We start from the raw sequence: 16,669 nt of genomic DNA, 5'->3' as shown, positions 1-16,669 counted from the left end.
GTTGCTTTGTTACTGAATAAATGTCTTATTCACTTAAAACAGGGCTTTACTGCCACCTACTGGCGGGCTCAGTTAATGCATGGAAAACATAATTTTGACTATAGTTGTATATTTTTCTTTATACTTTATTCTAAACATTATTAATGTAAAAAAAGAAGAATTCATGAAGGTAAAGAATTCACAGAAAATGTTTATTTAAATTGCAAATAGTGTGCTTAAATGAAGAGACTGCAGTCTGAGCGGAAAAGAGAATGGAGAAGGATGTTAGGAGTATGCCACTCTAAACAGTTAGGAACCACTGATATAGTCTAGATAATAGGTCATACCCATGATATCGAAAATGAGCTCAGATTCAATGCAAAAGTAGTGTAACATTACAATAGAGACGGAAATATTGCAATACTGTAAACAATTACTTTCAAATGACAGAAACTAACTAAATATTAAGTGCTACATTTTGAAAGAAATTTGCAAATGAAAGCAAAACCCAGGATGGTAATAAATAAATGGCTGTAAGTAACTGTCAGCTCTTATCTATGGTTTTCTAATGTTGTCATTAATGTTAATTGAGAAGAAGTTTTAGATAAAAAATTTTTACAAGTCCAGTTACATACAAACATTACTAAATTAGTTCATTTAAATTAAAAACATAATGAGTCACTAAATACCACACAGATATCCTTTAAAACTATTATTAAAATGAGAAATTACATCATGAAAGACTTATTTTATCTTTGCCATAATCACAGTAAATAATATTTGACTGTACATTTTTCAAGACACTTCTAAACAGCTTAAAATGACATTTAAAGGCTTAACTAGGTTAGTTAGAGTAACTAGGCAGGTTAGGGTAATTAGGCAAGTTATTGTATAATGATGGTTTGTTCTGTGGACCATTGGAAAAAAAAATAGCTTAAATGGGCTAAAAATATGACGTTAAAATGTTTTTTTTTTTTATTCTAGCCAAAACAAATAAGACTTAATAATAAGTAATATTTATACTATACTCAATAAATAATAAAACTGCAGAAGAAAAATATCAGACATACTGTGAAAATTTCATTGCTCTCTTAAATGTAATTTTGGAAATATTTAATAGAGAAAAAATTAAAAGGTTTCCCAGAGGTGGCTTGCAGCAGGAAGAGCATCTGCTGTGTAAAACATATACTGGAAAAGTTGGTGGTTCAATCTGCTGTGTCGACTAAGATTAATAATGGGACTAAACTGAAAAGAAAAAGGGGGGATAATAATTCTGACCTAAGTGTGTGTGTGTGTGTGTGTGTGTGTATAACGTGGATGTGTGGGCACTTTAAGGCAAATTAGCCAACATTAGTTGTTTGAGTTATTGTGTTTTAAAAAGTCCCCGCGTGTTTTGAAAATGTTCTTTCGCGTTCCAAATGGAACCACGTAACTCTGACATCATCAGTGGCTAATTAACGCTGACTGAATCAAGCAGAAACCCTCATTGCTTCTTTCGACGACTAGTAGGTCAGTATTTACTGCGATTCCACACAACGGTGATAAAATGGCCTTTTCAAAGTTAATTTCCCGTTTAAAGAAAGCGTTCGGTATCAAGTGTGCACACGAACCACCCCGTGAGCCGCTTAAATCCACCGGCAACATGACAGAAAACCACCGTCATCCGATAACCGATGACCCGCCCCTCTTCCAAGCCTGTTTCCCCAGAAGAGCTACTGTTGATGGTAAATTAGGTTTATGAATTTTAATTACTAAAACAATGCTAAAACACACCGAACATGTCAGAGTAGCTGTTTAAAGATAAGAAATAAAATTGACTAGAAACATTTAAGAATTTTAGGTAGTTTCTTAAAAGGGACAGTTCACATAAACGTGAATATTCTGTCATAATTCACTCCTAAAACCTGTTTCAGGTGCTTTCTTGTGTTGAACACAAATACTGAATTCAGCCATTGACTTCCAGTATTTTGAGTTCCTACAGTGAAGTTTAATGGCTGCTGATTTCAGGAATATTCTTCAGAATAGGTCTATTTTTGTGTTTAAAAGAAGAAATTCATAATTAATTGAATTTATGCCTTTAGATATATAGTTTAAACATACTTTTTTATTGCTAATTATCACTTCAATACAGAAAAACTGCAAGATTATAATAAAATACATTGAGTGATGTCTTTGCAAATTAACTTCAAATATCTAGTCAAAAGAGTTACAGAATCATATTAATGATATTCCTTCCCCTCTTTAGATCCGCTCCCTGCACTGGAGATCCATGACCTACAGGACGAGCCGATCAGTAGCTCGAAATTCTTTCACACTGCTGTGAACAATCTGGAGCTGGAGGTTCTCCAACCTTCAATTCCTGATGCTCCAGCAGAAGAAGACTTGGACTCCACTGTGAAATCTGAAGTGAACAGCTTTGAATCTCCAGTAAGCCAGCAGTTCTCAACAGACGGCATCTTTGAAGCGTTCAGCGGAGACTCTGTGCAGGTTGACATCGACTCTGCACTGGATGAAGACTCGGAGTCTTCACTGAACCAGAAGGTCTCACAAGATGACTCCGCTGATGATTCTGCACTGAGTCTTACAGCAGATGATGAGACCTGTTTGGACAATAGTAAGTTTATTGCTAGAATTCATAACATTTGTTTAGGCTTATCAAACATTTTAAAATTATACAGTTGAAGTCGAAATTATTCGCCCTCCTGTGATTTTTTTCCATTTTCAAATATTTCCTAAATGATGTTTAACAGAGTAAAGAAGTTTTCACTTCCTTCATTTCCTAAAATCTTTTTTCTTATGGAAAAAGTCTTATTTGTTGTAAACTCTGTGTTTTATTTGGTTTATAATTGAATAAGATTTTGTGTCCAGTCAGCTAAATGTTCTTCTTTTTTAACAGATGACATCAGCTCCCGCTACAATCTGGGAAAGCAGCTCGGTGAAGGAGGTTTCGGCTCTGTTTTTGAGGGGATCCGCATACAGGATGGTCTGCAGGTATTCATTTCTGTAGACTCAAAACCTTTGATGAAGTTCACTATTTAAAGAACATCATCAGAAACATGCTTTCATTGTTTTGACATTTCTGAGAATTTAAATTGATGAAACCTCTGTTCAGGATTTGAATGAAATGATCTGGATGCACATGTTAATTGTTCGCTTATTTCTTTAAACAGGTGGCTGTTAAATTTGCCCAGATGACACCACGTATGCAAGATCTCTGCTCTGTAAGTACACTACACTTTCTGTTTTTCTCTTCTCAGTCACTGTGTTCAACTCAAAATGTCTTATATTTAATATTAGACAACAGGCTGTGGTTAAAAATCCTTGTTTGAAAACCAACATCATTATTTTGTTTTCAGTCTCATGACCAGCCACCTCTAGAGATCACCTTGGCAAGTATGGCCAGCAGTGGCTCCAGGTGTGCCAATATAATTCAGCTCCTTGACTGGCAGGTCTTCAAAGACCATTATGTCATGGTCATGGAGCGGCCTACGCCAAGTATGGACCTGGAGGCATTCCTGCAACTCAACGGAGGCGTCCTCACCGAGCAGACGGCACAAACTATCATGGGCCAAGCTGTTCATGCTGCCAATGTTTGCTGCTACCGGGAAGTATTCCACAGAGACATTAAGCTGCAAAACCTGCTTGTAAACCCAAACACACTGGAGGTCAAGCTGATTGACTTCGGCTGCGGAGATTACATGATGGAATCAGCATACTCCACCTTTTCTGGTAGGTGTTTTAAATAGGGTTGTCAAAAGTATCGACTTTGGGACTGACATTTTAAAAATGTCCAATTGAATGCTGTTAAACACCACTGATTGGCCATTGGTGTTCACATGCTCAGCAAATATGACTGTGATGAGTGTCAGTATCGATACTTTTGACAACACTAGTTATGAATGTACATAAGCCTTATTAATATACGGTTTAAAAGCTCAGTAATTAGCACACCTGAAACCCATCTGGTATATTTATCAACATGATGCTGACACAGAGATTTAACTAAATGTCTCTCCTCCAGGCACAGAAGCGTACATGCCGCCAGAGTTTTACAAAAGAGGATGTTACCATGCCAAACCAGCAACTGTCTATTCTCTTGGGGTTCTTCTCTTCACATTGCTGCATGGAGATTTCCCAACGACGTATGACCTGTACTACCTGGAGCATGACTGGTCCAAATTTACCCTCTCTCAAGGTGAGATTTTCATCAAAGAACAAGTTAAAAAACTGTTTACTAATAATAATAATAATAATAACAATTTCACCTCTCCTTTTGTTTTTCACAGAATGCTGTGATCTGATGTGGGCTTGTCTGCAGCAGATTCCAGAGCAAAGAATTCTTCTAGGACAGATGCCTTACCACGACTGGTTCATGCTGGAGTAGCCAGTTGACACCTTTGCTGTTAATATATAGTGTCTTGTTATTGTATTATTCACTTCTTTATTGTTACAGTTGTTTTTGTGTATGTCTCTAATAAAAATATATATTTTTGAACTCACTTGTGATGTGGCTTATATTGTGATCTAGTCCCAGTGACAAAAATCTGGCATGAGGTTTGAACAGCATCCAGTCATTTATAACACACACTGCAGTTGCCACTGGCGTCATTAAGGCACACTTTTAGAAACACATTTTTTAAGAATACAGTTCAGCGCTGACCAAAAACCTAAACATATCAGTCACTGCAACATCAGCAAATCATACGTATAAAAGTCCAATGTTTTATTGTGAAATCAGAGCTGTTTTTAGAAATGTTTTAAAATACAAATGTCATAACATGAGAATATGACATTCAATACAAAACATCTGCATTTTCACAATAAGAGCACCCAGTCTTATTAAGGTCATTGAGTATTCATTGCCCTCACGACAATTGTGCTTCTCAAACAAAATATTCAATGGTATTTCTTTAAAGTCAATTCTGATAGTGTAGTTTGTGCAGACACACTGAGGTTTATCCAGTGTTCAGAAGTCTGAATCATCCACATTATTTTATACGCCTCCAAAAACATGTTTACTACACGAATGTCCAGCGTTTGCTAAACAAATAGAGGTAACACTTTACAATAAGGTTCATTAGTTAATGCATTTACTAACATGAACTAATCATGAACAACACATGTAGAGCATTTCTTAATCATAATTGAACATTTACTAATGCATTATTAACATCCAAGTCCATGCTTGTTAACATTAGTTAATGCACCACTAGTTAACAAGAACTAACAATGAAATACTGTATTTTCATTAACTAACGTTAACTAACATGAACAAATACAGTAGTAGATGTATTGTTCATTGTGTGCTCATGTTAGTGAATGCATTAATTAACATTAACTAATGAACCTTATTGTAAAGTGTGACAAAAATAGACTGTTCAACCCTTTATGTTATCACTTTCTTACAACATCTCCAACTATGCTAAAAGCAACGAGTTTTATAGGAAGATGTTGCAATAAAGTAATAATGTAAAGGGTTGAACAGTCTATTTATAGTAATGTGTTTTGGGAAACGGGAGTGACAACTGTATGAAATCCAAAAGTTTGCATTCTTAATCACCTGTTTCTAAATGGTCTGTTGCTAAAAGTGAGGGGGACGTATCGCCCCTGTCCCCCACGGTTGCTACGCCCCTGCTTACAACATCTCCAACTATGTTAAAAGCAACAGGTTCTATAGGAAGAAGAAGAAGAAGAAGAAGAAGAAGAAGAAGAAGAAGAGGTAACATTAAATTTTGATGGTCCATTTGAGTATTCTCATATGATTATAAGTAGACTGTTGGGTTTGGGTTAGGGTTAGTGTAAGTTGACATGTATTAGCAAAGTTTCTTGTAGTCAGTTAAATGTCTGTTGAAGGAGAATATCAAGCTGATTATATTATCAACAGATTTTAAGCAGACAGTCTACTAATACTCAAATGGACCATCAATATAAAGTGTTACCCCATTCTTTAATAATGCCCTAGAAGAAAGAAAATCAGCTTCATTTTCATCTCTAATAGTCCACATTTTCTGTAAGGCTGGTGGTGAACTTCATTCAACCTTCTACCAAACTGAGGTACAAAGTAAATCTAATCTTTGTTTAAGATGTTTGTCAGATTGAAAAATAATTTAGAGATTATTAATTCAATTTCTAAACATCAGACCATTAAAAACAACAGCTATTGAGATGTGATCAACCATCACTGCTTCATGTTTTGGTTTTCACAGACAGATTAATCTCTATTATGATTTGGATTTGTAAAATGGATGAAGTGTGGTCATATTTGTGATTTGATTTACCTGGATTGATCATCTGGTTCCTCTGAAACACAGGCTGTAGATGGAGAAGAGCTCCGGACTGCAGGTTTGATGGTGGATTTTGGTAAAAGAGGAGCTGATTTTACTCCGCTGACGTCTCTTTAGGCTGTTAGAGAAAAACAAACTTTTTAACATTTCTATTTATTATTTTTAGTTACAAACTCATTATTAAACACAATATCCACTGATTTTTTCATTCACTCGTTTTCTTTTCTACTTGGTCTCTTTATTAATCAGGAGTCGCCACAGCAGAATGAACTGCCAACTTATACAGCATACAGTATGTTTTACACAGCGGATGCTCTTCTAGCTGCAACCCAGCACTGGGAAACACCCATGCAGTCTTGCATTCACACACATTCACTACTGCCACTACTGCTTTTGACTGTGGGGGAAACCGGAGCACCCGGAGGAAACCCACATGAACACGGGGAGAACATGCAAACTCCACACAGAAACGCCAACTGACCCAGGCGGGGGCTTGAACCAGCGACCTTATTGAACCTGTGTGAGGTGAAAGTGCTACCCACTGAGCCACCATGTCGCCATTCCACTGATTACAGCACAGCAAAATACTTCAAAACCACCAAAGATGATTATGAATGGATTAAAGCAAGTTAAAGTAATTCTCCCTGAAGAACAAAACATTTGAATCCTTCGGTTGGATTCAAGCTTGAAAAACTATTACTGAGCATTAAAAAATCATCTAAAGACTTAGAAAACAGACCCCATATTCTATTGCTGATTAAATTATCACTGTATGTGTCGTATTATTATGAACTAAATGTATGAATAATGAATTAAATGTAGCTGAAATAGAATACAGCCCTGGTATTACATTACAAAACATAAACACACACAATCCAAGAAAATGCTTTAATATAATGGCAGGATTTACACTATGATTATCCAAAAAACAACTAAAAAAAAACTCAAACTCACCGTGCGTCAGTGGAATAAGAAGAAAAAAAACCCAGCTCAATCCTCCTGTGATATTGATGTGTGTAGAGGACTCTATTGGGATAAATAGAGCTCAGACCAGACGAGCTGCAGCATTTTAGATCATCTAAAGAGGTTTCACAGCAGATGATGGAAGTTCAGCCTGGAGAACATTGCAGTAGCCTAATATACAAATCACAAGTGCTTGGACAAAAGGTTACGCAGCCTGCTCTGTTACAAAGTGTTTGATCCTTCTAATTTTGTGTAAAGAAAACAAAGCTTGCACAATCATGCAGGTTATGTGACCACTGAAGGACAGCTGAGCATCAAGACTTCTGACTGAATTAAAGGTTTAATTGTAGATGACCCTAGCTGAATAGTGAAGTTCAGATGTCTTTGTCTTAGTCGCTTTAAAATTGAATATCATTTATAAAAATAGAAAGTTTGATGGATTCTTGATAGTGAATGTACAAAACAAACAAAAGATAAAAACTGATCTGAACTTTCAGACGTAACTTAAAAATACACGCATAAGGCACTGAAAAAGCAAAAAAATAATAATAATTATGTGCACAAGTATATATATTATTACATCAAATGCAGCAAACAACAGCTTTGTAAAACCAGAATTGTACAATATTATAGCACAACTAATGCAAGAAAATCAGTGTTAGATTCAGATAAAGAGGATTTGATTTATTTGGTTTGCATTTAAAGTTCCTGTCTGTAGCCATGTTTAAAGAAAGACATATCTGTAAAACTGAAGAAGCTAAAGATGAAACAGCAAATGATCAAAACCTTCTTTATCAGCATTTTAGCTACAGCTAGGAACTGTTTCATAGCAATTTGATGTCAATCCTCCAGCCTACCGTTATATACAGACTGTCATTAAAGCAGCATCCACAGAGACATGTCCATTATTCTTCTTAAATACAGGATTCTCTATACATATTTCTTGTTCCTTTACAAGGCTAAACATTATAGGCACACAAAGATAAATTTCTTTAAATATTTACAAAGGCATAAATCATTTTTTGAGAGGATCTAACTGTACATTCACCTTATAAATGACTGATGATTGTGAAAGAAGTCTGTGTTACTTATGATCAGCGCAGTTTGTGATGCTCATTTGGAGCCGAGATGATCTTCAAATATTCTTCTGTCTGCCTGTGTGTGTGTGTGTGTGTGTGTTGATGTTGTTAATAAATAATGTGTTTGTCGTGTTTCTACTCCTCAGTAAAAGTGATGACATCATACTGGATGCCCTGCTGTTGCAGTTGTTCCAGTTGTTCAGGTGTGGCTTCAGTGTAAACCGTCTGAGTCATCGCCGTATCTGCAACAGTTACACACACACAGAGAGAGCAAAATTTAACCTTAATAAGAGTGCAAATTGTAAGCATTTTAAGTGATTTTGGTCACACTTTATAAAAAGGTTCATTAGTTAATGTTAATTAATGTATTTACTAACATGAACACACAATGAACAATACATTTACTACTGTATTTGTTCATGTTAGTTAACGTTAGTTACAGTAGTTCGTTGTTACTGTAGTTCATGTTAACTCATGGTGCATTAACTAATGTTAACAAGCATGGACTTGGATGTTAATAATGCATTAGGAAATGTTCAATTATGATTAAAAAATGCTGTACAAGTGTTGTTCATGATTAGTTCATGTTAGTGAATGCATTAACTAATGAACCTTATTGTAAAGTGTTACCGTGATTTTTAAGCATTTGTTCAGAAATTGTAACATTTGTAGCTTTTGTATTCATTAATTTGCATCATGTTATTTTACATCGGTTCAATTTCTGTACCTTACTGTAAAAGAATGCTGTGTTCCACACTATTCCTTTATCTTGTCCCAACCCAAATTAAGTTAACCTAATCATTCTTATAAATTTAAGTGAATTGAATATAAAACAGTTAAGTTAAAGTTTTTAATAAGCTAAAAAGTCATTTTTGGGTGTTAAACACTGTTAAGACTCCCCAGAAAACCAGGAAGCACCATACAATTTTCTTCATATCTTTGCGCTATCATATTTTTCTATGCTTTTAAATTGTTCATTACATTTCATGCATATGCACTCCTCTTGCAAAATCATTCTAATCATGATAAAATTATGAATTCTCTACAAATACAGCTATTTAGGTAATCTGGTGAAATTGTTTTCATAACACAATACACTAACTGACAAAAGTCTCGTCATAACTTGACTTTTAGTTGATCGTTTGGAAAAGCGGCAGAAGGCAGATTTTTTTTTTGATGAATCATTTGTTGAACTGCATCTCAATTATCACAAATACTGTAGAGGACCTATTGGAACCAAGATTCTCACAGAAGCCAGCCAAGTTTGGTGATGGAAAAGTCATGGTTTGAGGATACATTCAATATAGAGGCGTGTGAGAGATCTGCAGAGTGGATGGCAACATCAATAGGAGAGGGCAAATTCTTCAGCGAGATAGTGCTCCTTCTCATACTACAGCCTCCACTTCAAAGTTTCTGAAAGCAAAGAAGGTCAAGGTGCTCCAGGATTGGCCAGCCTAGTCACCAGATATGAACATTATTGACTATGCCTGAGGTAAGATGAATAGGAAGGCATTGAAGATGAATCCAAAGGATCTTGATGAACTCTGGAAGTCCTGCAAGAACACTTGCTTTGCCATTCCAGATGACTTTATTAATAAGTTTAACTCATTGCAGAGATGTATGGATGCAGTCGTCCAAGCTTATGGGAGTCATACTAAATAAAAATAAAAATTTTCACAGCACCATGACTTTATATTCTATACTGTACATTATTTCTGTTAAGTGACAAGATTTTTGTCTAAGTGAAGTCAGACCTTACTGTCCTAATTAAATAATTAAAAATCAAGGCATGATCCTATTTTATTTTGGTAAAATATGTGTAATCTAGAGGCCTTTGCCTTTCATATAGGCCACATCTGATACTAAACTAGAAGTCAAGTTATTATTTGTTATTCCTAAAACTTGGATAGGCAACAAGATTTTTGTCAGGTAGTTTTTATATGAAAAAAAACAAAAAACAAAACTTAATATAAAAAATAATTTTTTTCCAATATCGTGCAGCCTTAAAAGATTGTATTAAATAGTTCTATATTTTGCATTTAAAGTGAAAAACTTGTAGGGTCAAAGGTGAAAGGTCATACCAGTGACCGCTGAATGTGCAACTGCTTCCAGGTCTTCAGGGGCCACAACCTGCTGTTCGGTAGTGATGGGAACATACTGGATCTGTCCATCCTGAGACACAGCAATCTGAGACACAACACAGAGGAGATTTACACTGACACCAGGGTATATTTACACAAAAAAAGTCTGTACTACAAACTAAATTTGAAGTGTTGCTGTAAAAATGATTAAAAATGCTGTACTATTCATGTCAGGCCAGTAGTTGGCAATTTCTCTTTGTAAAGTTAGTACACTATGTGCCTGCAAACATATGGTCTTTACTGTCTGCCACTGTTATTTTAAGTACTCGTGCATGGCTACAGACTGAACCTGTAATCTACATTGAAATGGCAAGTGATTTACAAAAACATAATTTTGTGAAAACAAAGATTATATCTGGATCATATTCAAGAACTTGGTCTTTAAAACCAGTTTTCGAAGGTTTGTGTTTTTAGGCACCCTAAAATGCCACAGTTATGTAATAAATGAATGTTCAAAATGCAAAAACAACAACAAAAAACTAAACAATGAACATTTTTGATTAAGTTAAGACAGATTATCCACTGCTTTTACTGTTACCTATACTGTTAAGTACATTTCTTTATATTCTAAATTGCACTTTTTAATATGTAAATCACAGTTTCCACAAAAATAATAAACAATTAGTTAATTATTACTAAACCATGATGAAAAACTATTTAATAAGCGCCAAACTAAAATCCATTAAGATGTAAAAAAGTGCATTATATAAATTTGGCATTATAATAACTACAACAGAAACAAATGATTTATATGAAGACATAAACAGCTCAAAGTATTTATGAGCTATCACGCTACATTTAAATTACAGTAATTCCGACATGCTTGTATTGTGGTTTGGACTCAACCTGTTGTTCTTGCAAAAACGTCCCATCATGTTCATATTGAATGTGAGCAATTTGCCCGTCCTCCATCTGCAATTCAAAGCCAAGGTTTTAGTCATAATAATGAAACATAACATCCAACAGACAACACAAGAAGCTGAAAGTGCTTCTCGGGTTGCAGATCAGATGAGCCATCAGTGAACTGTTCATTAAAAACCATGAGGAATTCTGGACTCTTGGGTTATGAATGATGTAAAGCACAAAGACCAACCTGAATGTGGTTCCCATCAGATACCACCACATACTCTCTTGGGAGCAAATGCTGAACTCCATCCTGAGAGATGATATACTGGACCTGAGAAAATATAGGGTGGAAGAGGCAGCTAATTGAATATTTGCATTTAACACAAGGAATTATAAAGATGAAGGCGCTTACTAGGCATGGGCCAGTATAAGATTCTGATAGTATGATAACCTTGGAGAAAAATATCAAGGTTTCACAGTCTCCCGTTATTGTTATTACTGCTCTAAAATATATATTTTTTAAATATCTGGGTAAAAAACTAAAACTTTTTTGGAGCAGTAAACATGTCAGGCTAAATAATTCAAATGAATCATTGATTCTGCTGTCTTTATTAGCTTCAAAAACACAGATTTCTCTACAATTTCAAATGGCATCTTTAAATATGCTATAAAAAAAATGCAAAAAAAAAAAAAAAAAAGGAAAAAAATCTTACACATACCTTAGGAATGGTATAACAGAAAGTTTTGGCGGTTTTAAAACCTTGACTTTTCCAAACCACGGTAAACCTTGAAAATGGTCGTTTTGTTAGATTAGTTTTAGTTTCGCCCCCTGTGTAATTCAGAGTTTTGTAGTTTAATTAGTTTAGATCGGGTGTCGTGACTGAAGATATCGATTTTATTTTCATTATTTATTTTTGTCGCCTAGTTTAGACTTTAGACTTCAGGATTGTTTTGTTTTGTTAATTTCTTTGATTTGGACAATGACAATTTTGTAAATGTTTTTAGTACTTTTTCCATTATTATTGTTACATCTTTTACTTAAACCATTGAGTAAAAGAAAATGCTTAAATTCAGAATCAATTCCTGCCTCAACCTTGATCTGTCCCACACAATACATTTGTCTCACCTAAATGTTACAGCATCCCTTTTAAACATCATAAACTCATAACAGCAAAAAAGTGAAATAGTCTTGTTTTCATAAAATATGTAACATTAAGGCAGCTTTTCATTAAAACAAAATAAAATGCCAGTGAAAAGCAAAATAAGTTAGTTTTTATATTATTTTGCGTGTTTTAAGAAGAAACTCACTTAATCTAGACTTTTTTGCAGTGTAATGACTGTCATACTTTTTACAATGATTAAGAGAAGACACAAACCTAATCATAATTCAGTGTAACAATAGATAATAGACCTAAGAATCTTGTCAGGCATATTTAATACAAGAATCATTTGATAACATGTTTGTAAACTGTATTTAAAGATCATAGTTTAGCACCAAAATACTAATTATTATTATTTGAAATGTTTATACTTTCCACTATCCTTCAAACCACTAAATTTTACTTATTTGTCTGCAAAAGTATTTAAACAAAAAGGTTTAAAACCTTAAAACTAGGGCAGGAAAAAAATCACTTATTATTTTATATATTTTAGTAAATGTAGTTTAAAATAAAAATCTGTTCAAAACCAAACGTTTGACTGTGTGTTTACTGTATATTTGAAAACAGCTTTATTAATTGAGTCATACCTCAGTGACCTGGTTGTCTCCGGTCATTAAGTGCTGTACGGTCTGTCCATCTACTGTTGTGATCTGCTGAATATATGTCGCCTCCTCCTAAGAAAAGAAGCATTTTGTGATAAACATGCCTTGTTCAATACTATAATATAATGTTATATTATGTATTACATTTATACATTTATCACTTTATAAAATCGAAACCACCTTGCATTAGATACAATCTCAAATGTAATGCTCTTCTTAGTGATTTTTCATAACCACCCAACATTAAGTACAGGCTGAGAATGAGAAAGTTGTGCAGTACCTGGTCAGAAAGACTTTGATCCTGAGCCACAATGATGTGTTCCTGACCCAACGCTTGCTGTAATCTCTCTGGGCTGATGACCGCTTGACCCGCCTGCAAATCTACAAAATATAAAAGAAATTTAATGCAACAAAGTAGCAAGATGTGTCTAATAAACAGACCAAGGCTGTGTGACTACAGTATAGAGTAGAGGAACTATGACGTCACCTTGTAGGCCAATCGGCTGCTAGCATAAAACTGGTTTCTTCAATAAAATCCCCATAAGATTTTCCCATAGACTTCTCGAAGATTGCAAATAATTAGCTCTGTGTTCAAACACAGTTCATTACACTTACACGTTTTGTCCAACCGGATAATCCTCACACAACATTTATACAGACCTACAGTACATGCCTTTTGGATAGTTTCCCAATGAGAAATACATTTGTTTTGCTTTACAGTTGTTGTATAAATTTTAAAACATATACTGTTTTAGAAATGTGCCTATATATTCTAATCATAACATATGTTTAAATAAGTGTATTGCCTGTGTGCACATAGCCCGTTAACCTTAGTGAAAACCTAGCTATGACTGTCAATTACAAATCCCATATTCTTTTTCATGGACAACAGAAATAAGGGACCAGTCTATCAAATCCAAGCAAATGCCATCATGGACAGAGAACATCAATATTCTTTTGTTTTGTTATGAAGTACAGAGAAAAGCAGCCCATACAGTCACATATGATATACGTTTTAAGGTGAGTGTAAAAGAGTTTCAGGAGGAGTGTAAATATTGCATTTATAGTTAAAAATTTGTTCTGATGAAGAAAAAAAAGACAAAAAAATCATTAGATGTATGTAAAATAATCATGTTAAAATGTCAGTAAATATTTATATATTTTTACAAATTTATTCACAACATTGCATTACTGACATTAGGGTGGAGAATCTTCATTACCCTATCGAACCCATACCCTGATGAAACAAATGAATCTGTTATGATGGTCTCTACTAGTCATTATCTACACACAATAAGAAGGCCCAATAAGAAAAAAATACGACAACCTATATAAAACACTATTTATGAATCAAAAAAACAGACAAATCCAAATGTCCAACAAAAGCTGTAAATTTAAAGTGGGCTGCATTGCAGACCAGTTCAGGTCAATGATAAATAATGTCTACGACATTGCCTGTTGTTCCAATTAGCAACTGTCTTTTAAGAGAAGCATAACCGATTAAATAAAAAAAATAAATAAAAAGTGGGATGTATCTGATGTGCTTTATGTCATTAAACAAAACATAAAAGTATCTTGAGTTTGTGGTAGCCTCGAAGCTTATTTAAGCGATTTAATCAAAATCCTATTTAAGAAACCCATTGACTTTGGGACAAGGGAACTGGAACTTGATTCCAGGTTTTTACATACAAATTGACGTCATAGTTCCTCCACTCAATTATATTCATTCCAGCACTTACTCTGCAGTGTGGCTAAAGCTTCTTCATCGCTGTTGATGATGATGGTCTGCTGTGAGGGGACGGAGCGAGCTTTACGGGGAGACGGCTCCTGAGTGTGAAGCCTCTCCATGTGGAACTTCAGATGGCCGTTACGGTTAAACCTAAAATTAATTCATGAGAGTTTTAATATAAGGGACAACGTGTTTCTGTGTTGTTTAGCCTTTTACACTGGCAATTTATTACGGTTTCAGCTAAACATCTTCTTTAAAAAAATTCCCCACATCTTAGATGGCCTGAGGGTGTGTAAATTGCCAGCAAAATTACTGCTTTTTCAAGTTAAAAAAGCTTTTATGGATCTGTTTGTATTAATATTGTAAAGAGCACAAATTCTAATATTTGCTTATTTATTTGAATGATTCTTTCTCAGTTGCTCACCTTTGGCCGCACACCTGGCAGGAGTAAGGCTTCTCGTTGGTGTGTGTCATCATGTGGCGTCGCAGGTCTTTCTTGTTTTTAGAGGCAAAACTGCAGCTGGTGCATTTATGAGGTCTCAAATATGCATGCAAGGCCATGTGAGTCTAGGATGAAAAAATACAATTTAAAAAAATTTAACTTGCACTTACATTTAGTCAGTCTACGCACTTTAACACAATGCTGTTTAAAAGTCCTTCATTTTGTTTAGGAAGTCAAAAGCTTTACACTGATTTGCAATAGGTTAACATTACTTTAAGATCTCGTAATAAACATTACACCATTCATTATGAAACTCAGTCCTGGAGGGCCGGTATCCTGCATAACTTAGTTCCAATTAAACTGAAACAGTTTGGCTGAAACAGCTAATTAAGCTCCTTCTAGGTGTACTGAAACTTCCATGCAAGCGTGTTGAAGGAAGTTAAAGCTAAACTATGCAGGACACCAGCCCTCCAGGACCGAGTTTGGACACTCCTGCCCTAACAGCTCCATTCAGAGAGGTTCCTATTTTTTGATATCTGAATTTCAGCTTTGAAAAGCTCCTTAAAAGGATAGTTCAATCTAAAATGAAAATTTACTCACTATTTCCTCACATTTAAGTGATTTAAGCACTTGTAAACATCCTCCGGAATTGTATGCAAACTGCAAATAAACTGCACCTTCTCAACATTCCAACAACCCAAAGAAATGATTATGAAGACTCATTTCAGGCAGTTTAGAGTATTTTTCCCTTTAAGTGCTAATTCATATATTTATCATACACTTTGTTCTTTGAAACTTTGCAAATCCTTCACAAACAGCCTTGCACAAACACAAGAAAAGCAGTATCTAAAAAGCAACACACAAAAAATGAAAAACTCAACCCAACACACCTTGACTTCTGGCCAAGAAGGTGCTGTGAAGTCACAGTCGGGGCATTTGAATGTTTTGGGGTCGATGTGCGCCCTCTTGTGGTTCTCCATATCCGATCGGCCATGGAAAGCCTCCATGCAGATGCGACATGAGAAGCGCTTGGTGTTCAGCTGTTGAGAATGGGGTGATGGAGACAGCGGAGGAGATGCTGGAGCTTCACTGCTGAGCTGCAGAAAGAGGATTTAATCAATTTAACTAACTTTCCATTAGGACTATTGGTTATTCTATCTGAATTCTTACAAAACACAGTCTCACCTCCACCTGCTGCAGGACTCCGTCTGTCAAGCCTGAGCTCACGTAAAACTTCTCTTTATTTTCTTTGAGAGGTGTAGAGATGGACAAGGGCTCAGTACTCACTTCCATCACCTGAGGCTCTGCTGAGGGCTCCTCTAAACTGCTGTTGAACACACACACACACACACACAGACACACACAGACACACACACACACACACACACACACACACACACACACACACACACACACACACACACACACACACACACACACACAC

The 16,669-nt window shown here is 35.3% G+C and overlaps 2 protein-coding genes across 6 annotated transcripts in view; one reads left to right on the top strand and one right to left on the bottom strand.

The window, feature by feature from the left end:
• znf335 (zinc finger protein 335) overlaps positions 1-16,669 on the bottom strand; it is a 61,773-nt gene that overhangs the window by 25,498 nt on the left and 19,606 nt on the right. For 4 of the 5 annotated variants that reach the window (XM_005167098.6, XM_017357466.4, XM_005167099.6 and 1 more), the window contains exons 19-28: positions 16,411-16,552; positions 16,116-16,322; positions 15,208-15,350; positions 14,794-14,933; positions 13,335-13,435; positions 13,040-13,126; positions 11,540-11,623; positions 11,293-11,358; positions 10,387-10,492; positions 7,890-8,547 (exon numbers count right to left, since the gene is read on the bottom strand). In XM_005167098.6, the coding sequence (XP_005167155.1) occupies positions 8,441-8,547; positions 10,387-10,492; positions 11,293-11,358; positions 11,540-11,623; positions 13,040-13,126; positions 13,335-13,435; positions 14,794-14,933; positions 15,208-15,350; positions 16,116-16,322; positions 16,411-16,552 (1,183 nt within the window). In that variant the 3' untranslated portion in view covers positions 7,890-8,440. Of the gene's footprint in view, positions 1-7,889; positions 8,548-10,386; positions 10,493-11,292; positions 11,359-11,539; positions 11,624-13,039; positions 13,127-13,334; positions 13,436-14,793; positions 14,934-15,207; positions 15,351-16,115; positions 16,323-16,410; positions 16,553-16,669 lie in introns of those variants that run through there. The other variant, XM_073910358.1, reaches the window with a different exon arrangement.
• Positions 182-4,478, top strand: pimr142 (Pim proto-oncogene, serine/threonine kinase, related 142). The gene is made up of 7 exons (XM_001333262.10): positions 182-1,703; positions 2,225-2,593; positions 2,876-2,970; positions 3,150-3,200; positions 3,336-3,708; positions 4,001-4,174; positions 4,266-4,478. Exons 1-7 carry the CDS (start codon positions 1,526-1,528, stop codon positions 4,361-4,363), a joined length of 1,338 nt encoding a protein of 445 aa, XP_001333298.5. The 5' UTR covers positions 182-1,525; the 3' UTR covers positions 4,364-4,478.

This window comes from Danio rerio, chromosome 8 (assembly GCF_049306965.1).
Source record: "Danio rerio strain Tuebingen ecotype United States chromosome 8, GRCz12tu, whole genome shotgun sequence".
Lineage (NCBI taxonomy): Eukaryota > Metazoa > Chordata > Actinopteri > Cypriniformes > Danionidae > Danio > Danio rerio.
The sequence above is the reverse complement of the archived record's forward strand: the minus strand, read 5'-3'. Positions and strand labels throughout refer to the sequence as shown.